Source organism: Lipotes vexillifer, unplaced genomic scaffold, assembly GCF_000442215.2.
Source record: "Lipotes vexillifer unplaced genomic scaffold, Lipotes_vexillifer_v1.1 scaffold102, whole genome shotgun sequence".
Lineage (NCBI taxonomy): Eukaryota > Metazoa > Chordata > Mammalia > Artiodactyla > Lipotidae > Lipotes > Lipotes vexillifer.
The window spans coordinates 3,768,905-3,790,206 of NW_006786541.1; the positions used below are offsets into that span (position 1 = coordinate 3,768,905).

General features: G+C 42.6%; 1 protein-coding gene across 2 annotated transcripts in view; it reads left to right on the plus strand.

Annotated features, from left to right (window-relative positions):
- MYO1E (myosin IE) overlaps window positions 1-21,302 on the plus strand; it is a 233,041-nt gene that overhangs the window by 123,218 nt on the left and 88,521 nt on the right. For both annotated transcript variants that reach the window (XM_007458891.1, XM_007458892.1), the window contains exons 5-9: window positions 3,942-4,029; window positions 7,997-8,086; window positions 12,323-12,454; window positions 15,366-15,500; window positions 16,893-17,025. In XM_007458891.1, the coding sequence (XP_007458953.1) occupies window positions 3,942-4,029; window positions 7,997-8,086; window positions 12,323-12,454; window positions 15,366-15,500; window positions 16,893-17,025 (578 nt within the window). The remainder of the gene's footprint in view (window positions 1-3,941; window positions 4,030-7,996; window positions 8,087-12,322; window positions 12,455-15,365; window positions 15,501-16,892; window positions 17,026-21,302) is intronic.

Below are 21,302 nucleotides of genomic sequence, written 5' to 3' on the forward strand. Positions count from 1 at the left end.
ATGCCGCCCTCTGATGCTTGCCTGCGTGTGTGCACGTACACACGCACACACACACACCCTCATTCCCTTACCTGGCTAACTTTATCTGTCTCGTTGAAATGTAAGTAGTGTGACTTGACTTAGCTTGTGCATTTCTTTAGGAATCTTTTCTTAATACAAACTCAGGAATCCCTAAAACTGTACCCATATCTCCAAGGTGTTATCACAGTGTTGGTGCACTTGCCCTCCAGGGCAGGAGACACATTTCATCCCAGCCTCGTCCTTGGCACGAGGAGGCACTTAGACAGCGCATGCTGGGTAAGCAAATGCACATACAATTTTTGTTTTAAATTTTTATCCTTTCTAAAGTGCAAATAAATGTAAAGTAGGCAGAGCAGCATTTCAATTACATTAACTTGAACAGTTATAAGGGAACAACAGCTAGTGTGGTAAGAACCAGCAGAGAGATTTTGAGACTAGCAAGAGGGAGATAGGAGGAATGGTGGACTCTACCTATTTTCTGGGATACCCACACCCAAATACGACTAAGATATTTTTATGTTTACTAGAGTCAGTTGAACTGAATTGAAAACACTATTGATTTTTAAGTGAGGAATAACCTTCAGACTAAGAAAAACAATTATAGTCTTTAAATCCAATTATTAATGTATCATTGTAAATAGCTCCACCCCCACCCCACCCCACCCCATCCCCCCCGACATTCTTTCCATTTCTTTGAAATTGTAGCATATGTTTCCATTTGTATAGTGAATGCAGTCAAAAACATTACATTATTTCCTATTTGAATTGATGTTTCCTATGAAATCTGTCTTGACTGCGTTTCACATTTGTTTAGCTGGTTCCCAGCCAGCTATATGAGAACTAGGGAGTTTGTTAGAAATCCTTATTTCTAGGCCCTGTCCTTGGAGACCAGAATTCAGCAGGTCTGAAGACAGGCCCAGACATGGGCATTTTTTAAGTACTTTGAGGATTCTGATAGGCTACCTGACTTAGGGACCACTGGGACATTTTTCTAATTTTAAGGCACATACATTTCTAGAGTATTTTTTGGTCCACTTTAGTAGTCAAGTGAAGGCACTTAAGAAAGGCCTTATAACCATAAACAAAGCAAATTGCTCTAATTGCTGTGAGATGCAAAGCAAATAATTTCACGTATGCTGTATAATCTGTCTGATACCTTCACATTCTTTTAACATGGGTTTTAGTCCAGGGGAAGAAACAGTTTTTTCCCTGAAAGGGCCAATGTAATTATGGTTATGTATAGTGTAAGCTTCAAGTAATTATGGAGCACTCCATTCTTGTACCATATTCTGAGCAAATTACCGGCCTCTGATCAATAAAATTTCTTTGTAAGCATCTGTAAATTGAATCCAAGAAATGAAAATTCCGATCAAAGTTCAGCCATAGCTAGTTGTTTTAAATCTTCTGAAAAATATCAGTGTTACTGAGGATGTAGATGTCCTATTAATGTACCTGGCATACTTATTCTAATATATGAAATGAGTTACGTTCCATTTTTCTTCCTTTTTTATTCTTTCAACAAAAGACACAAAATATTTTATGTCTAATCACACTACTAACCAAAGACACAGTGGGGACATTACTTTCATTTAGTAATTCTAATAGGATTTATTGTTTTTTTCCTTTTCTCTTTTACACACTCACAGCTTTCTCTAAGGAATTCTAAATATGAAAGTTGTTTACTCGTGACATAGTAATAATCTAAAGAAATTAATCCTGTTGATTATCATTGTGATGTGCGATCCCACTTTTTCTGGAAATGCTGGGGTTTTTTGTTTTCTGTTTTTTTTCTGTTCCTTTTTTTTTTTTCCCCCCCTTGGCCACACTGCACAGCATGTGGAACTTCCCCAACCAGGGATCGAACACATGCCCCCTGCCGTGGAAGCACGGAGTCTTAACCACTGGACCACCAGGGAAGTCCCATATTTTTTAAAAATATGAAATATATGGGTCATTGTCTCTCTCAAAACTTTAAACCTTAAGAGAAATCACATCAAAAGAAACAAGAATCATCCAGATATCAGCCCCCCAACAAGTCAGAACTGTTTCTTTTTCCTTGTTCCGTTTCTGTTCTCGTCCATATTATTTTTACATAGTTGTAATCACGTTATAGGTACAGTGTCTTCTGCTTATGTTGCCACTTAGCCGTAACTGCATTGTTTTTATGTTGCCACATAGTTTTCTAATTATTTCAAATGTCTGTGTAATATTATATAGGCTAGTTGTGCCATTGTCCTCTTGGACTTGCCAGTATTCTTGAATGTTCACGTTATTTACATTATAAAATGGAGTTTCATTGTTAACAAACCTACGCTTCGAATGAGTGAGAGTGCATGTTTTGACCTTGGATCTAGGGAATAAATCTTCTGATTACATGGACCATTTGAACAGATAACTTCCTCGTGGAGCTGAAATATTTATTATACTTACTTGTGCCTGTGAGTAAGCATGGCTCTGTAATCAGTGTGACACGTCATCCCACGTTCATTGGTTTTCTACTTTCCACCATATCTTATGAAATACCAGTTTGGTTTCTGTATTCATGTGACCTGGAAGTCAGGAGCTGAGTACTAGGATGCTGAATGAGTTGCACAGATGGAGTCAGTCGTTTAGAAGTTCTCACAGAGGATGGTTCCCTCATTCTTCCCTATAGTCTCTCTACTTAAGCATATAACATATTAGTTCAAAGAAATTCAACAGAGCTCAGAGTTTTGCTATGGTGGTGACTCTAATCCTCGTTTTGTTTTGTTTTGAAAGAGCAAATTATTTCCAAATTTATTTCAGTTTCCTTTTGGGGATGGGGACCACCTGGCTTGGTTGGACCCTAAGCAAGTGTTTGCTCTTTTCTTGAGTACCTAAGCAATTGGTAACAGTTCATTAGGTTGGGTGTTCACAGAATATTTGCTCTGTACCCCAAAATTCTTGATCACCGATAGGAAACAAAAATAGCGTCTTAGGAACTCACAGCAGCCTGAATTTTTCACGTTACATTTCACCATTATTTTTCATGATAATGGATTCCTTTCATCTAATTCTATCATGGAAATACAAAGGCTACCAATAGAGAGATGAGAAATCTGACTGACTTAAGCATGTTTTGAATTGAGGTCATCATCAGTTCAAGGGGATTTTGGGGGAAGAAACGGGAATTTTGAAGATCTGACTCTACGGTTTTAACAAAAGGCTTTCCCCATGCAGTAAGGCCACGAAACGGAAGTAGTATTTGTTATGCAGGATGTGATTAATATTACCTCATCATTTAATTTTAGAACTTCTAAAATAAAGTTGCTTACATCACTTCAAGGCACATGGTTTGAAACCTGAGAGTGCCTACTTTTTCTTTTTTTTTTAATTACAGAAGAGAGATGTGATTACTAAAAGTTTGGAAGATAATGAACTGAAAGAAGTGTCCCACAGTATCTTTTCCTTTACCAAAACCTCTGCTAATATTTTTCTTATGTGCTTTCTTTTCTTTACAGTTTTTGAGCCCTGTTTTACATATAATTTGAATCTGATCTGTTTCACATAACACTACTTTGTGTGCTTTTCTCCCGCAATGTTTACAATCTTCCTGTCAGTTGTAATCTCTCTGGTCTGTCCTTCTGATGTTCCGTAATGTTCCTGTTCATGCTTCCTCCTATTATTGGGCATTTAGAATGCTGAATTGTCTGTCCCGTACACAGTGATGGTTATCAGAACACTGGCCCACACACCATGTTAATAGTGATCATACAAGTCATGGAGGTAACCTGATCCTGCTGTGATTTAACTTTCTCAACCAGTATTGTGCATTTTTTACTGAATTCCTTTCTGCCTGTTTCCTTTTGTTTTTGGTTTTGTTTTGAGGGGGTCTTTTCAGAGGAAAGGGAGCTGGTGATGAGCCATTTCATAGGTGGGTATTTTTGTCTTTCTTTCCTTAGTGGTGAAAGTGGTGCTGGAAAGACAGTGGCTGCCAAATACATCATGAGCTACATCTCCAGGGTGTCTGGAGGAGGCCCCAAAGTCCAGGTGAGCTGGGGCTATGGCCCATTGTAAGACTTTGCGCTGTGTGAAAGTAAGAGGCTCCATTTGCTGTTTAAAAAAGAAGTTTTCTTCCACAGAGAAGACATTGGTTTTATAACCAAGAAATTTGAAATATACAGAGAAACAGCATGTTATGGGCTGGAGATGCCTAATATGTAATGAGTACTATATACAATCGATGAAAAGGTCACAAATCCAAAAGTAAAATAGACAAAGGGCATGAAAGCCATCTCATAGAAAAGAAAATATAAGTGACTCTTAAAACATGAAAATATGCGCACCCCCATGATAATAAGAGAAATGCAAATTAAAATTACATTGAAAAACTATTTCTTAACTGTCAAAATGGCAAAAATTTTGTAGTATTTTAAACACTCTGCTGGTAAAAACATAGAGGCATAGTCTCTCTAACACATTACTGGTAGGAACATGAACTAGTACACTTCTGTGGAGGGCGTTTCGGCAATATTTTTCAAATCTATAAGCATACACCCTTTGACTCATCAATTCTGCTTGGGAGAATTTAACCTTTAGGTGTCCTGAAATGTATACAACATGATACATGTGTAAAGATCTTTGATGTGACATTTTTTGATGATGGAGAAGACTGGAGACAAATGCTCATCAGTTGGTGATATAATTTATGGGGAAATAATTTATGGTTCATAATAGACTAGAATATTAGACAGCCATAAAAAATGAAGCTTCAGGTACTGATGGGGACTGATCTTCAAGCTATATCATGAATTGCAAAAAGCAAAGTTCAGAACATTGTGTATAATGTGCTACCACTTGAGAAAAAGGAGAACATATATTTATAATATTTACATTTGTTTGCATATGTATAGCATAGCTCTAGAGGGATACATAAGAAATTGATAATAGTGATTTCTCCAGGGAGGAAACTGGGAGACTGGGGGAGGGGCATCTCTCCATGTAGAACCTCTCAAACCTTTTATTTTTTATGTTACTTTATTTTTTTGATAGGTAAGAGATGGATTTATTTAGAGAGATTCCATAGGCAGAATGCGGTCTGTCTTAGAAAGTGAGAGGGGCTGCGAACCTTTCATTTTTTGAACGATGTGAATGAATCTCCAATTCAAAAAATTTACAAAGATTTTAAAATGGAGAAAGGAAAGGAAGGAAGAAGGGTTAGAACATTAGCAGGAAACATTAGGAAAGTGGGGAAACCCAGAGAACGAGAACACAGGAGAGGGAGAAAGAAAAGGGGGGGATTATAGTATGGGCAGAGAAGGGGCAGGTTCAAGAGGACAGTATGGAGAAAGCAGTAGATGCAGCCTTTTCTGTCTTGAGGTTTACTCGTTGTGGTAGTGGAATCAGCATCAGCAGGACGGGTGAAGCCCCCACCCCCACCCCCAGAGAGCAGTGGAGGATGGCTATGGGGGCTAAGGTCCACAGGGGGCTGCCCAAACTCACACTGCTCATCACTGGCACAGACTGCTGGGAACTTTTTTTAATTATTATTATTATTAGAAATCATGATCCAAGGTAGATTTCACCCTAAAGATTAATTTTTTAGTTAGAATCATTTAATGTGATGTTATTGCCATAGTCAGCTGTAGACTTTAAAAAGACACATCAAGGGCTTCCCTGGTGGCGCAGTGGTTGGGAGTCCACCTGCCGATGCGGGGGACACGGGTTCGTGCCCCGGTCTGGGAGGATCCCACATGCCGCAGAGCAGCTGGGCCCGTGAGCCATGGCCGTTGGTTGGGCCTGCGCATCCGGAGCCTGTGCTCCGCACAGGAGACGCCACAACAGTGAGAGGCCCGCGTACCCCCCCCCCCCCAAAAAAAAAGACACATCGAAATTCTGTTTATCATGGCTCTGTTTACTAAATCAATAGTGCTCCATCCTGTCCTGGGGGATCAGAAAGCTTAAGGCGGAGGCCAGTCTTCCTTACACAGAGTAAAAGGGTCTTAGAGTGGCCTCCTCTACCAAATGAAAGGAAGATTTAGAGCAGCACCATCCAGTAGAAAGATGGTGCATGTCACATGCATAATTTAAGATTGAATAGCTACAGTAAAAAGAAAGTAAAAAGCATATGAAATTAACTTTTTAAATATATTTTATTTAACCCAATATATCCCCATATTATTTCAGCATATAATTACTAATCAATTAATGAGCTATTTTACATTCCTTTGTGTCCTAAATCTTTGGAATCCAGTGTGTGTTCTACACTTACAGCACATCTCGGTTGGGACTGGCCATGTTGCATGGGCTCAGCAGCTTCCATGTTGGACAGTGGGTACAGCTCTAGGACTTAGGTTGATATGGTACAGTCCACTTGCTTTTCTCCATTTGTGTGATCATACCCTGTCCGTAGAAGATGGACATGGAGCCAGGAACCCAGGATGCTCTTTTGGGTATGGGCTGCTCCTTTAATTCACTCTTTCTCTTTTCCCCCTATATGCTTACCACATGCCACAAAATTCTGTTGGACATCTTGATAGTTGATGGAGGGATGGATGGATATACGCATAAAGATTCCCAGTTACAAAGACAATTATTAAAGAAGGAAAGAGACGAGGAAGGGTCTTTCTTCTTTCTGTCCCTACAAGAAGTTGAGTGTTGATAAATGGTGTAGGCATGCCTGGCCATCAGACAACAAGTATGAAAGATTAAGGAAGACCCACAAAGTCACAATTAATTTTTCAAAGAAAAGCAAATTTTATATAAATCCATGAGTTTTTAAAGGAGAAGTATGCTTAGAAGTATCTTTCTAAGCTTTGAAACCAACTTCATGGTGGGACCATCCATGATTTACTCTTCCTTCCATTGCTAATGACGTGTGCCTGGTTGATGGGATTCCAGTTCTCAGTCCTCTTCTGAATGTCCAGGCGGTGCCAGAGGAGCACTTTGGCTGTTACATAGTTAGTAGTTAGTGCCTTCATCTAGTCCTGTTTGCTGCAGGCTACGACCTAGTGGCCAGACTGCAGACGTTTCATGTTGATTTTTCTCTTCCTGTTTTCCTATGAGGACAAGGATACAGAGCTCTTGGCTTGAAATTAGTCAGTAGCTAAAGAGCACAAGCCAGAGACTTGTTATTTCTGGAACATGTTTAACCATAGCATGTGAATAATTAGAAGTACAAGGAATGACTCACTTGTTCAAAATCCTCTCCAACATCAACTCCTATCTGTTGAGCTGTCTTTGCCCATGGGGTGTTTTGTACTTTTCAGTCTGACATCAAATTGGGGTGTATGAAAACCAAATTCTTCCCCTCCAATAGGCCAGGACTTGTTCCACACAATCCAGCATCGACCCTTGTTGCTCAAGTGGGAAAGAACTGGCAAAACCCGCAGCACCGGGGAGCTGGTTAGAAATGCAGACTCTTGGGCCCCACCTCAGACCTACTGAATCAGCATCTGCATTGTAATGAGATTCCCAGGTGATTCACACACATGAAAGTTCGGGAAGCACAAGACTGTGTCCGCAGCTTTGTTTGGGGAGGAGAAACTGTTTAATTTCCCTCAAGGTGCCTCTCACTTGCAGTGAAGAGAGGGAGTGCGGGATGCAGTAGGTGGGGAGAGAAATTGAGTAGAACAGGAGTAGTGACAGTAAAGCCTCCAGTCAGAACCCAAGGAGATGCCCCATCCTGCCATGATGCCCCGTACACAGGGAGCACGGGATGAAGGTGCAGCATCCGATTTGGAAACCCAGTCTGGGAACGTTTGCAGATCCTGATTTACGGTGGCACCCTGGCTCCACAGAATCCTGCATCAAGACAAGGGAGCTGGAAGGCATGACCACACAAACAGGGTTAGGTCTGTCAAGAGGAAAGAGTAAATCCTCCAGAAATCCCAGGGACTTGGATTTGAGGCCTCTCACCTTCACCACCTTCAGAAACCATGTCCTTGGGAAAGTCTGGCTTTACGTCGTGGAGTAGGTGTTCACATCTTCCTAACCTGTGGTCTTTTTGCTGTGACAGCACGTCAAGGACATCATCCTACAGTCCAACCCGCTGCTGGAGGCCTTCGGGAATGCCAAGACGGTCCGGAACAACAACTCCAGCCGATTTGTGAGTTTCTTTCCTATGATAGAGAATGTCACCTGATTGATGATGTTGACATTCCTGATTTAAGTCCTGTGTCCCCGAGGAAATAGGGGGTTTTCACACATCATCAGGAGGCCACCTTTCCAACCTTTCCCTCATTTTCTCTAGTGGCGAGCTGCCAGGCTTCAATTTGCCCTTTGACTCAAGTTATTTTTGAGCCTTGGGGATGTAAATAAGATAATTTTTGAAACCAGCTCTCAACTTGAGGTGCCTTCCTAAGGAAAATGGAAGTGTCAACTTTGGTCTTGGAGGAGTTTGCTTTGGGCCCTGGAGAAAAAGCCTTCTTTCCCTGACAAAGAACTGAGGAGACTAGATCCCAGGTCTTGTCACCTTGCTTTGCTTCATAGAACGTGTGGTCTGTGGACCCTGAAGGAAGCACTTTGATCCGGCACCCTGGAAAGTAACTTCCTCCTCTCTGCCAGCCAGAGGGAGCCGACTGCTTACCCCACCCCTCTTGGCTTTGTGTGTGCGTTTTTTGCATGTTCATGGGACATAATGACATCTAAAAGTGACTGGACTTAGCCTACAGATTCCTCCTAACTGGCCCACTTACCCAAGGGAATGAAACTATCAGGCGAATGCCTGAATGCCTATTGAGACGTTTTTTCTGAGTGTCTCCCGAGGGTGTAAATTGGAAGGCTGGCAAGGACGAATATGAATCTATGCCCCTTGACAAAAAGCCACATTTTCAAAGAAATGAATGTTTGCTCCGTAGCTTTGATTTATGTAGATTTTGTATCTTATCTCAACCATAGATTATGTCTGGCAGTAAAGCATTTAGGGAGCCATCTGTGAGGTGGATTCTGGACCATTTTAAAATAAATAAGTGAGAATTTTGGAGAAAAACGATTTCTTTTTTACCCTTCTGTTTTGGAAGGAAGCTTCCATTTCCAAGAGAATTCTTGCTCAGTTCTCATGCAGTAATTGTTAAGCTCCCTGGTGAGTTTTATCTTTGTCAGAATTATCCTCACTTTCCTCGCTGTTTAATATTATTCAGACTACTCATTTGTTCGTCTCTCATTTTTCTGCTCAATGCCAGTTGTCCATCTCAATCTGCCTTGTAAAGATGGACTTGACCAAATTTAACTCTCTAACTACCCATCCCCCTTCTCTTGCCTTCTTTAGAGAGCAGGAAGGTAACCGTACCAGTATTTTCCTTGATATTTCCAATATAAATTATTTTTTATCCTTGGACAAGGAGGCTACAGCAGTCAGTTTTTGTAAAGCGAAACAGAAATACCCAGCATTTATTATTTTTCTGATTACAGAATTTCGTACAACCCTGATGGAAAGATGGGAGAACTGTACAGAAAGGCAGTTCTCTCTCTCATACACACACACACACACACACACACACACACGTGTACACGTGCACACACGTAGTGGAGTATGGTGGGACATCAAAAGATGTTCTCATTAATAATGAGAGAAATGTAAATTAAAACCATATATCATTTTCTGTCTCTCAGATCATGAAACATTAAGGAGAAAAGACGCTATCGGTTGAAGACTGACGCCTCCCAGGAGAGCGATTTGGCAATTCTTATCAAAGTTTAAAAGACTCATTGTCTTTGACCCAACAATACTTTTAGGGTATAATATCCACGTTTCCTATTAATAATGATCTATTTTAACAGATATCCATAATGTTAAATTTTTTTTAAAAGGTTACAAAACAATATCTATAATATGGCCCTATTTATTTTAAAATGCACATTTATATAAAGCATAATTAAGGTGTCTGCAAATCCAAGTTTGGTTGCTTTTTTTTTTTTTTTGTGGTACGCGGGCCTCTCACTGCTGTGGTCTCTCCCGTTGCGGAGCGCAGGCTCAGCGGCCATGGCTCACGGGCCCAGCCGCTCCGCGGCATGTGGGATCCTCCCGGACCGGGGCACAAACCCGTGTCCCCTGCATCGGCAGGTGGACTCTCAACCACTGCGCCACCCGGGAAGCCCTGCAAATCCAAGTTTGAATATCCTATTACAGTGATTAGTAGGAGGAGGTAGAAGTGACATCGGGTTGGGATTATGGGTAATTTCACTTAAAATGGATATGTAGTGTGAATCATAAAAATTCATCTATTTCCACTTATAAATCTTTTCAAGTTTTAAGAACTACATTATGAAATATTTCAAATACTATTTTAAAATAATACAATGAACATTGGGGGTGCCCAGTACCTAACTTAAGAAATAAAACATTACCAAGAGTTGAGGTTTCTTTTCATTTTCTAATGGAAATATCATATCCTTTCTTTATACAGTTTCCTCTTTCCTCCAGGCTGCTTTACAACAAAACTAAACTTTTTGCTCTCTCATAAGGGATTTTGCCTTTTATATTACAATTTTGAGTTGTGTATAAGCATTTTTGTTACATTAGAACAGTGATTCTCAAACTTGGCCACATATAAAAAACACCCAGGCTTTTTACAGCTACTCCTGTCTGGGTGCCAGTCCCTAGCGACTGAATTACTTGTCTGGGGTGGCATCAGGAAGCATTTCTTTTTCTTTCTTTCTCTTTTGAAATTTAATTTAATTCTAATATTTATTTATTTGGTTGCACTGGGTCTTAGTTGCGGCAGGCAGGCTCCTTAGTCGTGGCTTACTGGCTCCTTAGTTGCAGTACGTGGGCTCCTTAGTTGTAGCATGCGAACTCTTAGTTGCAGGATGTGAACTCTTAGTTGTGGCATGCATGTGGGATCTAGTTCCCTGACAAAGGATCAGACCCGGGCCCCCTGCATTGGGAGTGCGGAGTCTTATCCACTGCGCCACCAGGGAAGTCCCCCTAGGGCAGCATTTCTTAAAGGCTCCGCAGGTCTTTCTAACATGTAGCCAAGGTTGTGAACAATTTCCAGAAGGACTTGAGAGTTTGCCGTTTACCACATCTGCCCTTCCTGGATTTGATGTCCTGTTTTGTTTCATTTCCATCCCCAGGTTGACGGGGAATGGCGGTGGGGTGGTAGGGTTGTACACAGATGGACACTGAATTATTCCTTTCAGAACGTGGCCAAAGGGAAAGATGACGAAGGACGGCCACGGTAGGAAGCAGAGGGGTCTTGTTCAGCAGACTTTAATCGTGAACCACCGTAATTCGGGATAGCTGCGGTTTGCGGTGCTTCTGGATGTTTATTTTTGGGTTTATTTTTGGGAGAGGAAGGAGTCAGCAGAGTAAAACAAATAGACAGTTAGATGGTGGCTTTCCTTTGTAGCCTTTTTGATACCTGGAATTGGCGAATACCTTAGCAGGAACACAGCAGGTACTAGGTGCTGTCGGCAGCAGGAAAAACACGCAGCAGGCTTTTCTTCTCCTTAGTGAGTTTATGGTTCTAGTTGGAGACTTGCTGCTTGGCAGTCTTCAGCCCTGAGATGGGGGGGTTTCATCAGCATACACGTTTTAAAAATATTAAATGTGAATGCAGTTAGGCTGGGCATGCTCTCCAGTCTGACCCTAGGCCACACGACTCCCTAAAACCCACATTTTCATCTTTTTCTTCATTTATATTTGCCCTCTTGGACCTTCCTGAGGACTGGAGAGAAACTAGATTGTAGTGGGAAGAAAAAAAACAAAATCATTTACTTAACAATCTGGACACCGTTTTCAGCTACCCTCCAGGGTTTTATTCTCTTTTGTTCCCTATTAGCAGTAATTTAAAAGGAAGTATTAACAACAGTAGCAAAAATCCCCACACCCATAACTAGCTGGAAAGGACTTATAACCAAGTGTTTTTATTTTACATAAGCATATTAGATGCTCCAGAGGTAAAAGGGGATTGCTTTTGCTCAAAGCCATTAAAGTAAGTCTGCCCAAGGGAAAATATGCTTCCTCTGAAAGAGGCAGATAGAGTTCACTCTTGTTAGATCAAGGGGACCATGTGACTTTCTGTCCTATTCTTTACAGCTTCCGGTTTAGCAGGCAAGCACCTACTGGGGGAAAATGGGAAGGGATATAGTGAGCATATCCTTATTTAGTCAGGTTAGAGTGATAGATTCTCTCTCTCAATACAGAATTGTGTGATTGGACAAAGGCACGGGTTATTGTCTGATAGGAAATGGTGAGGAAGTCTAGACCAGAACTGGGAGTAATTCAGAACATATCTTTCATTAATGAATTTCCTTGAATTATGTGCCATATCCAAAGCCTGTTTGGAACATCATGTTTTTGTTCACCAACCATTGAAGGAAATCCCTAATTTTCTTGCAGGGAAAATACTTTGAAATCCAGTTCAGTCCCGGTGGGGAACCAGATGGTGGAAAGATCTCCAACTTCCTTCTGGAAAAATCTAGGGTGGTGATGAGGAACCCCGGAGAGCGGAATTTTCACATATTTTACCAGGTTTTCCTTTATATTCTTTCTTTCCTACTTCCTTCTCCACATTTAAAATTTTCTTCTCTCAGTCCTCAGGCAGTCTAGTCTGGCAAGCCCAGGAGTCTTTATTGCTGTAGGTTGTGTAAGTCAGTGTGCAAAAGAATTGTGAGAATGCCCTTACCCGCAAGGACAATAAGTTCTAGTTGGGATGAGAAGACAAAAATTTCCCTAGAGTGAAATAATCAAGAAAGTGTTGGCACACTTCAGAACAAAAGTAGGAATGTTTTATTCTTTGCCAAATAGGAATTCACAAGGGGAGACTTGGCTGGGATGGTAAGGAGAGCCATTAAGGAGGCACAGGATAGCATCGAGGGGAGATTGACTCAGGCAAATCAGGTGGCCTGAACAAAGCAGGGGTGGGAGGGAGAGGGGGGATGGGGGAGGAGTAGGCTAATGTATGAGTCAGGCCCCAGCTGGTCTGCAAGGGCAGAGGTCTCCAAAAGGTGAACTGTTGGACAAAAGACTTGAAATAGACTTGGGATCTTTCATTCCAGATCAAAACGTTTTGGCTTAGACTCTCAGAAGCCATGGAGAATTTGGTGCTAGAGCAGTATGCCGGCTGCTTTGAACTTGTGTTCCAGGCTTCAGCAGTCATTTGCTTTGACTATTTTTTTAAATGTTTTTAAGTATTTAAAAAATTTAATGATACCATACACAATTTTTTTTTTTTTTTTTTTTTTTTTTTTTGCGATACACGGGCCTCTCACTGTTGTGGCCTCTCCCGTTACGGAGCACAGGCTCCGGACCTGCAGTCTCAGCGGCCATGGCTCATGGGCCCAGCTGCTCCGCGGCATGTGGGATCTTCCTGGACCGGGGCACGAACCCGTGTCCCCTGCATCGGCAGGCGGACTCTCAACCACTGCGCCACCAGGGAAGCCCCCCATACACAATTTTTTAATGTATGGATTTATGTATTAATACTTCATATATCGGGGATCCACGTTAGATTTTCTTTGAAGAGTTGGCCTGCAGTGGTGTTTTGGGGTTTTTTGATTTGTTTTTTGTTATAGTTCGAAGCTCATTGGATTTGAAGGCAGTTAAGCTGTGTTGGTAGCTCACATTCAGTCTTTTCAGTTACATAGACATGTTAGGTGATGGCAGATAATTCTTCTGGTTGGCATCTGTTGATTGAAAGCGTACATAGATGACCAAAAGCTTCTGTTAATTCAGTAATGTTTTTAATTATATCAGTCAAAGCAACATGTACAGATGTTTGAAAAGTAATTTCATGCGTCACACACATACTGTATTATTTATTGAGCACCAGACAGAAGTTCATAATTATTTCCCAGACACCTTTTAATAAATGCCAGCCCCACACCCCTCCAGATTCCTCTTCCTACAGGTTGGAAATCCCCAGATTAGAGACTGGGAATGTGATGAGATCAGGGGAAGACAGAGTTCCAGATTCTGACAGAGAAGTGAAAGTCGAAGCTGTGAAATAGGGGAGACTCCTGTGGGAGTGAGTGTGGAGAGGAAAACCATGCCCATATAGGACTTGGGGACCTGGGGACCACCTATAGGATGAGGCATTGAGGAACCAGGGGAGTAGTCAGAGGATGAAAGGCAAGATTCTGCAGTGTCACCAAAGCCAGAGGGAGCTCGGTGGAGGGGAGTGTGGGCCAGGATCCCATGTTCAGAGCTTTGTGGGGAAGGATGGGGCAAGGGCCTGGGGATCAAGAAAGGCCTGGTGGCCTCAGCCACTGGAAAGTAGCCGTGAGGGTTATTTCATCAGAATGGCGATGGCGAGAATGAAGCTAGATGAGGAGGTAGGTTCTGTAGCTTGAAGGATCTCACAGAGACAAGGAAAAGCTTCTAGAGGAGGCAAAGAGCATCTTGTGTTTGTAGATGGGAGAGAATTAAAGAAAGGGGTGTTTGAAGATTCAGGGAGCTACATACTGTGGGGAGAAGACTGAGAAAGAGGTGGGGGGGAGTTCTTCCTTAGACACCCCGCCCACCCCCCCAAAAAAAGAAAAAAACAGAAAGCCAGAAGGAAGAAAGGAAGAGAGTGGTGCAAAAAGATTTTGAGGAGATAGGGGAAAAAACTCAGGGAACCTGATGTCGTCAAATGACCTAGAGCTTCTCGGTCATGGAGGTGAGGTTCCCTATTTTAAGGGTGTGGAGCCGGGATGACATGAGGAGCTTGACCAGGATGGAGGAGTGTGGATGGGGGCTAACTCCCGCCGCCTGGGAGCCAGTGGTGGCTGGCACTGGCTTGCATGGGCTGTTCGCATCTCTCCCTTCAGGGACATTTGTTGGTAGTTTGAAATCAGTCATGGTAGGAGGATTCACACCATGAAAGTCAGCAAACTACAACTCTAGTCCCCACCCCCAGCTCAAGAATGGATAGCTGAACATTTTCCAGCACACCTAAAAGGGTCTTTCTCACAGCTAAGGCAAATACCAGAGATAGAACAGAAAGCCAAGGGACAGGACACCAGCATGGGGGACCTGAGGCTGTTCTTGAATACGCACCCTGCAGTGAGAAGCAGGGAGGGTCCAGCTGCACTTTAAAAGACCATGTGCAAATTGAGCAGGAACAAAGTAATTGTAATCTGGCTTGCTTTCCCCTTTTCCAAGGTATCTCACCAGTGTGACCGTGCAGTTTCCTTTATCGGACAAGGGAAAATTCTCAGCTCTTGCAGGTCTAATCAGAGTTAAGAATTAGAATTTGCAAAGATGATTTGGGGCTACTACACAGAGAGCAGATATGCTGAAGCCCCTCCATATTTTTGCGACCGGACCACCCATCCGTTTGGGAAGCAGGGATAGAAAGTCTCATCACCTGGGCTCCGGGGCTGGCGGTGACAGGAACCGTGCGGTACCTTCGATTGCTTTCTGGGCCTCTCCACGTACACGCCACTTTCTCTTGCTCCAGCTCATCGAGGGCGCCTCCGCAGAGCAGAAGCACAGCCTGGGCATCACCACCATGGATTATTATTACTACCTGAGCCTCTCGGGGTCCTTCACGGTGGATGGCATTGACGACAGGAAGGAGTTTCAGGAAACTCTGGTAAGTGCTGGCACGGGGCAGCTCTTCAGACCGGGCATTGCCTATGGCAGAAAGGGCAGGGGAGGTTAGCAAAGCAAAGAACAGCCCGATATTCCCACCTCATGCTGCTGGAAGCACTCCATTTTCTGAAACACACTTGTAAACACCCTTAAATAGCCATGTGCCCAGTTGCTGGAGGACCACTTAATGATTTTAAATGGGTAAAGGAAAAAAAAAAATTCATCATTACCCGCTGCAGGTGCTCTGATTAACAGATAAAAACTATTGTGGGTAATGCATTTACCATACCTGTTTGCCATCAGCTTATACAGTTGTTGAGCTGTTTCCTTACAAAGGCAAAGCAAAAACTGCTCTTATGATCTTAATCAGGTTTAGAAATCTTAGAACACCTTCAGTCTCTTCTCCACCCGCTTTCTCTTCCCCTCTGTATTTATAGGTCAGAAGGAGAGCCTCTACTCCATTCTCTTCACAATTTATGTGTTTTATGGTACAAGGTATGAATCCAGGTAGATTATTGAGGGTTCACGTCCTTGGGGAAATGACTTACTAAGTCAATCTAGAACTTTCTGAAGGTGGGCTGTTCACCCATTGAGCCTCAAAGAACTGCATCACCACTGCCCTTTGAGTCGGGTACCAACCTGCCTCATCCCTCAGCCCAGATCCGGAACCAAGTGGGAGAACGGGCAGTTGGAGGTACAGTTGAGGGGAAGCTGACCTTTGTGCTCATGTGTCCCGGGTGCCAGGAAAGAAGATGGCATCAAGGGGCCACATGGTCTCAGAGGAGCTGGGAGAAAAAATGCAGATAGGCCTGCATTGGTCCTAGAGTACAGTTCTCTTAGGATATTGATATCTAAGACTCAGACATCTCAGCTCCTGTTATTGAATTTAATGGACCTCGGAAACTAGGCTTTTCTGATGATGCTTTTATTTGATTTTCCTGGAGACTTTTTAATCATGATCCTTTTGCAAGTACTATTTATTCTCAGCCCTGCCAGTGAAGAGGAAGATCTATGAGTATTGAGAGTGGCTGGAAAAGGGGCACTGGTGCCCTTGGAGGGAGAGGAGTGGCAACAAGGAGAAAACTAAGGGACGAAAGCAGACTTGTTGACCGTGCAGCCGCCGCTCCATCTGAGTGTGTTTCCTCCAGAGCTCTCTCGCCCTTATTCCTGCAGGATTTCACGTTCTCCGTGTAAAGACGGAACTGCCTTTCCAGCACCACGTTGAGACTTGAATGTGTGAGGGGGCGTTGGTCAGTGAAAATGTCCTACAGGGACTTCCTGCTGCCATCGCAGACTAAGCCAAGTGTAACTGCATGCGCAGTTTGGCGTCTTTCTGATGTGCTTCTGTAGCTGGGGACCGACTTGTCTGGATCGCTTCACTCTTCTTTTCCAGCACGCAATGAACGTGATTGGGATCTTCGCGGAGGAGCAGACGCTGGTGCTGCAGATAGTGGCGGGAATTCTCCACCTGGGAAACATCAGCTTCAAGGAAGTTGGCAACTACGCGGCCGTGGAGAGTGGAGAGTGTGAGTGGTGTGGGCACCCAGTTGCCAAACGAGGGGACGCAGTTGTTTAGTTCCCATCAGAAGTAACACACCACTTTCCTTTGCTTTGGGTTTTTTGGTAAGAGGCTGAGAACACTTAGGTGTCCTGCTGTGGCAGAGCTTAACGGCCTCATGGGAGTCTGTGCCTCTTCTCTACACTCGCACTGTGGACCATTAATGAGATTATTTCAGTTTATCATTAACTTTGGGGAAATCTGGCAGAATTTCACATATAGGTTTAAAAATAAAGTGATACTTTAATGAAGATTAGTAAGATTTGTCTCCTACTAAAAATCTTTTCTGTAACTGATCTTTAGGGTTGATATTCACCTAAAGGTTCTAAAGAGCATCACAGGCTATATATAAATAAGGAAAGCTCATGTTTATAAGTTGCCCCATGGGTTGCATTAGACTGGGCTTCTGAAAACAGGGGGGAAAAAAAAAAAAGGACCCTGACTGTTGTGTTGATATTGCTGGTGACGGCCTTTAATGTCCTCTCTGTGGCAGTCAGAGCCTGAAGACCTGAATGATCACTTTTACTCTTTGAGAAGAAATGAGGTGCAAAAGAGGCGCATTACTAGTTCTATGTGCTCCACTGTGCCACAGCCGCCGTGGCATGTGACTTTAGTCTCTTAGGCATCAGTTGGCTTTCCAGGCTGCTCTCAGAACCCACACATCCTTTAACCACCCAGGGAGACGTTTCTTCCTTTCTCAGCATTCTTCAAAGATGGTAAATTTAGATGCCTAGTAATAAATAGTATCCTACTCATTGCTGACAGTGCAGTAAGGCTCTTTCCATTCCAAATAAGGTTCTTTTTTATATTTTTGTTTTCTTTGGTGATAAAAGAGGGAAGTTCTGCCAACTTTTGATGTCTGTCTGATAAAGAGAAACATGAATTATGTTTACCAGGCAAGGGAGCGGGGTGGAAAACAATACATACGCAGGGTGTCCATGGGGTCTAGAAACACAACCTAATAATAATAATAACTGTGTTTCTAGACTTCATGTACTTTATCCTTCCCATTGAACAAATGCATGTATGTGTCCAGGAGGGTGATGAACACTTGCCTTTCAACATTGATCTCTCCAATTTCTTGGTAGTTTTCTGTGGGCGTAGACTGGAATTCTCTTGCCTTCTTGGATAGTACAATCCCTTACTGCCTCTGTAGGCTGGAGAAAGATGTCATGACTCTGACACAGCAAGCACTTCCCTGGGTGCTTGAGCCAAGCAGTGGTTCCTTGCACGTGCGTGTCCAGAGGAAGTAGCCTCCTCAGCCAACTGGGTAAAGCCCAGGATTGGCAACTGACTATGAAATCCCCTGATTGGAAGTGGTGCAGGGATGGCGGTCAGAAAAGACTGTGCTTGAAGCCAAAGAGGTCTAACAAAGAAAAGTGTCCTCCTCCCAATCATTTTGTTTTCTTTCAGTTGGTAATACCTTAACATGGTTCAGGGGGGTACACGATCAGAGTTATCACATCTACCCCTTTGCTAGTCGACTTATTTCCCTCCCCCGAGAGAAGCACTGTTTCCATTCTCTTGTATTCCTTTCAAGGGAATATTGTGTTCCTGAGAAACTACTCCTATCTGTTCTTTTTTCCCCACTCTTGTATGTTAATGGGAGCATATAACATGTTCTTCAGTTGCTTTTTCATTTCAAATTATATCTTGGAGTTTATTCTGTATCAATTCATTAAGAAGCGTCATCCTTCTTATAGCTGCATTAGCGTTCTGTTGCCGGGCTATACTGTAATTTATCGAACCAATCATCTGTTGATTGACGTAAAGATGGTTTCACATCTTTTGCTCTTCTAATTACTTAAAATGAATAACCTGGTTCGTGTTATCTTTCTCATATTCGAGTTTATATATGGAATACATTTATAGAGGGAAGGGCTAGCCTATGTTTTTATAAAGGAAGAAAGCAGACTTTCCTAAGCTATTGTATTGTAGAAAAAATTGCTAAGACTCCCATCACAGCTGGCCTACTGAAGCAAGATATTAAATACAAATTAACCTAAGAACTTTGTTGAAGGAAATAAAAATACTACTTAAATAACCACGGGAATAAATTGACAGTGCTATAAATAAATTGACCCGTCATTAACGGGTTAGAAAGCACAGACCCTCAACACCCAAGACTGATACACCACATTCACCTTGCTGTTTCTCGTTTTTGTTTTTTTGGGGTTTTTTTTGCGGTGCGCGGGCCTCTCACTGTTGTGGCCTCTCCCGTTGCAGAGCACAGGCTCCGGATGCGCAGGCTCAGCGGCCATGGCTCACGGGCCCAGCCGCTCCGCGGCATGTGGGATCTTCCCGGACCGGGGCACGAACCCGTGTCCCCTGCATTGCCAGGCGGACTCTCAACCACTGCGCCACCAGGGAAGCCCCTTGCCGTTTCTTTTAAATTTGTAACAGGGACTTTTGCTTTGCTACATCTTTTCGGTGTCTCTGTCTTCCCTATACGTCCCTATACTTAAATGGAAAAATTAAATCCAACTTTGCTTTGCACTTGAGTGCAGTAATAGAAATCTATCCTCATTATCAAAATGTGCTAAAACATTACTTTCTAGCAGGTTCTTTTATGTTCTGCTTAACTCTTTAACTCTACCAGAGTTACATCAGCATTTTTAATTAATCAATGCCTTCTCCTTGCCCTCCTCCTGACCCCACTCCCCCAGCCTCCGACCTTCCATACTGCAGCTCCTATCCAGCCACCCTTGCACACACCCTCTTGGAAATTCACAGCCCGAAGGAAGTCAATATGAGTAGCCCTATAATTTCAGCACCAGGGCAGTCACTGAAGAATACAAGAGGACATAAAAGCTAGTACCTGAAAAACATGGCATGAATTTTTTGGAAAGCAAGTACTAGATTTCCTCTCTAGACTTCTTAGCTGTTTCCCTAAGCCTGTGGCTCTGATTCTTGGCCAAACTCCATGCCTTGTTTTTCAAGTGCCTGTGATCCTTCACTTGTGCCGTCTTCTTTTCTACAGAAGAGGTACGAGGCATGGAAGGAATATCATGTTTCCTTGTTAGTCCTGTCTGTTTTGTCTCAAGGACCCAAGAACTTAGTCCGTAGTGCTTTATTTCTTTAGCTGTGGTCGTAAAGGTAATAGAATAAACTTTTCTACCAACCGTTTTAATCATATGCCTACTTTAGCATGGTTGGGGGCTTGGGAGAAGCCCATATTTAATCTCCATGCTATCTGCCTGGTGAGAGTGATAATAACCAACATTATCGTTTCCCCTTAATGAAGGCCTCCTCGACGTCAGACACTGATAAATGTCTCTTGAGTCTCGCTGCAGAGCTGCGTATGTCCAGTGTGATTTATGGGCGTCTTCTGTCCTCGTTCTGTGCAAGGTGATTTTCTTTTGGCAGAGGACACATCCAGATTCCTAAACATATGTGTCAACAGTAAAACTAAACTGAAAAACATGGCCATTGGCAAATGAGTGCATTTAATTTTGTTCACATGCCCTTTGAAAAAGGAAGCCCTCTACTTGTCATAGTGTTTCTGTGGAACAGTCCTATAGTTAATAAATACCTTGTTCTGGCATTACACTTTTTCAGAATGCATTCACTGACTTAATCTCGTTGGAAGGTATGTACTGAGAAATGTCAGCCTGTTACATTCCAACACCATCTGTGAAATTCAAACAGATTATCCTTTATTAGGAGCCTTATGATTTTTGAGCATCCTCATAAGGTCTTTAATAAATAAAATCCCTTTATCAGAGAATTTTGGCACAGCTTTATGCAGAAAAAGAAAACTCATATCCAAGTTCAAAATTTTGATTTGTGTCCATGAACATCTTCCATTCATACTGGAAAAAAAATCTCAGCATTCTTTCATGTGCAGGAATGTCATTCTTGTCATTTATTCACATTAGAGTATTTTGACCAAAAGTCAAGAAAAATCTGTTTATATCACTGGCCCCCCTCTTGGTGAGTTTCTTGACCTGAAACAATTTGCTGACCCATGAGAACCTCACCTTTTCAATTCGAACTGACCACAAACTATGCCAACTACATGTCCTTAGGATTGGATGGGTGTTCTGTGATATGAATACCACCGATCCCCTCCATCACTCTGTACGCCACCCCAGGGAAATCAGGTAACACCCCTCTCTAGAAGTCATCCAGGCCTCCTTTGACTCCAACCCGAATATCCCCTACCATTCAGGCCCTCCACCATTGGAATTCATCCTAATCTCTCTCTCTTTTTTTTTTTTTTTTTTTTTTTTTTTTTTTTTTTTT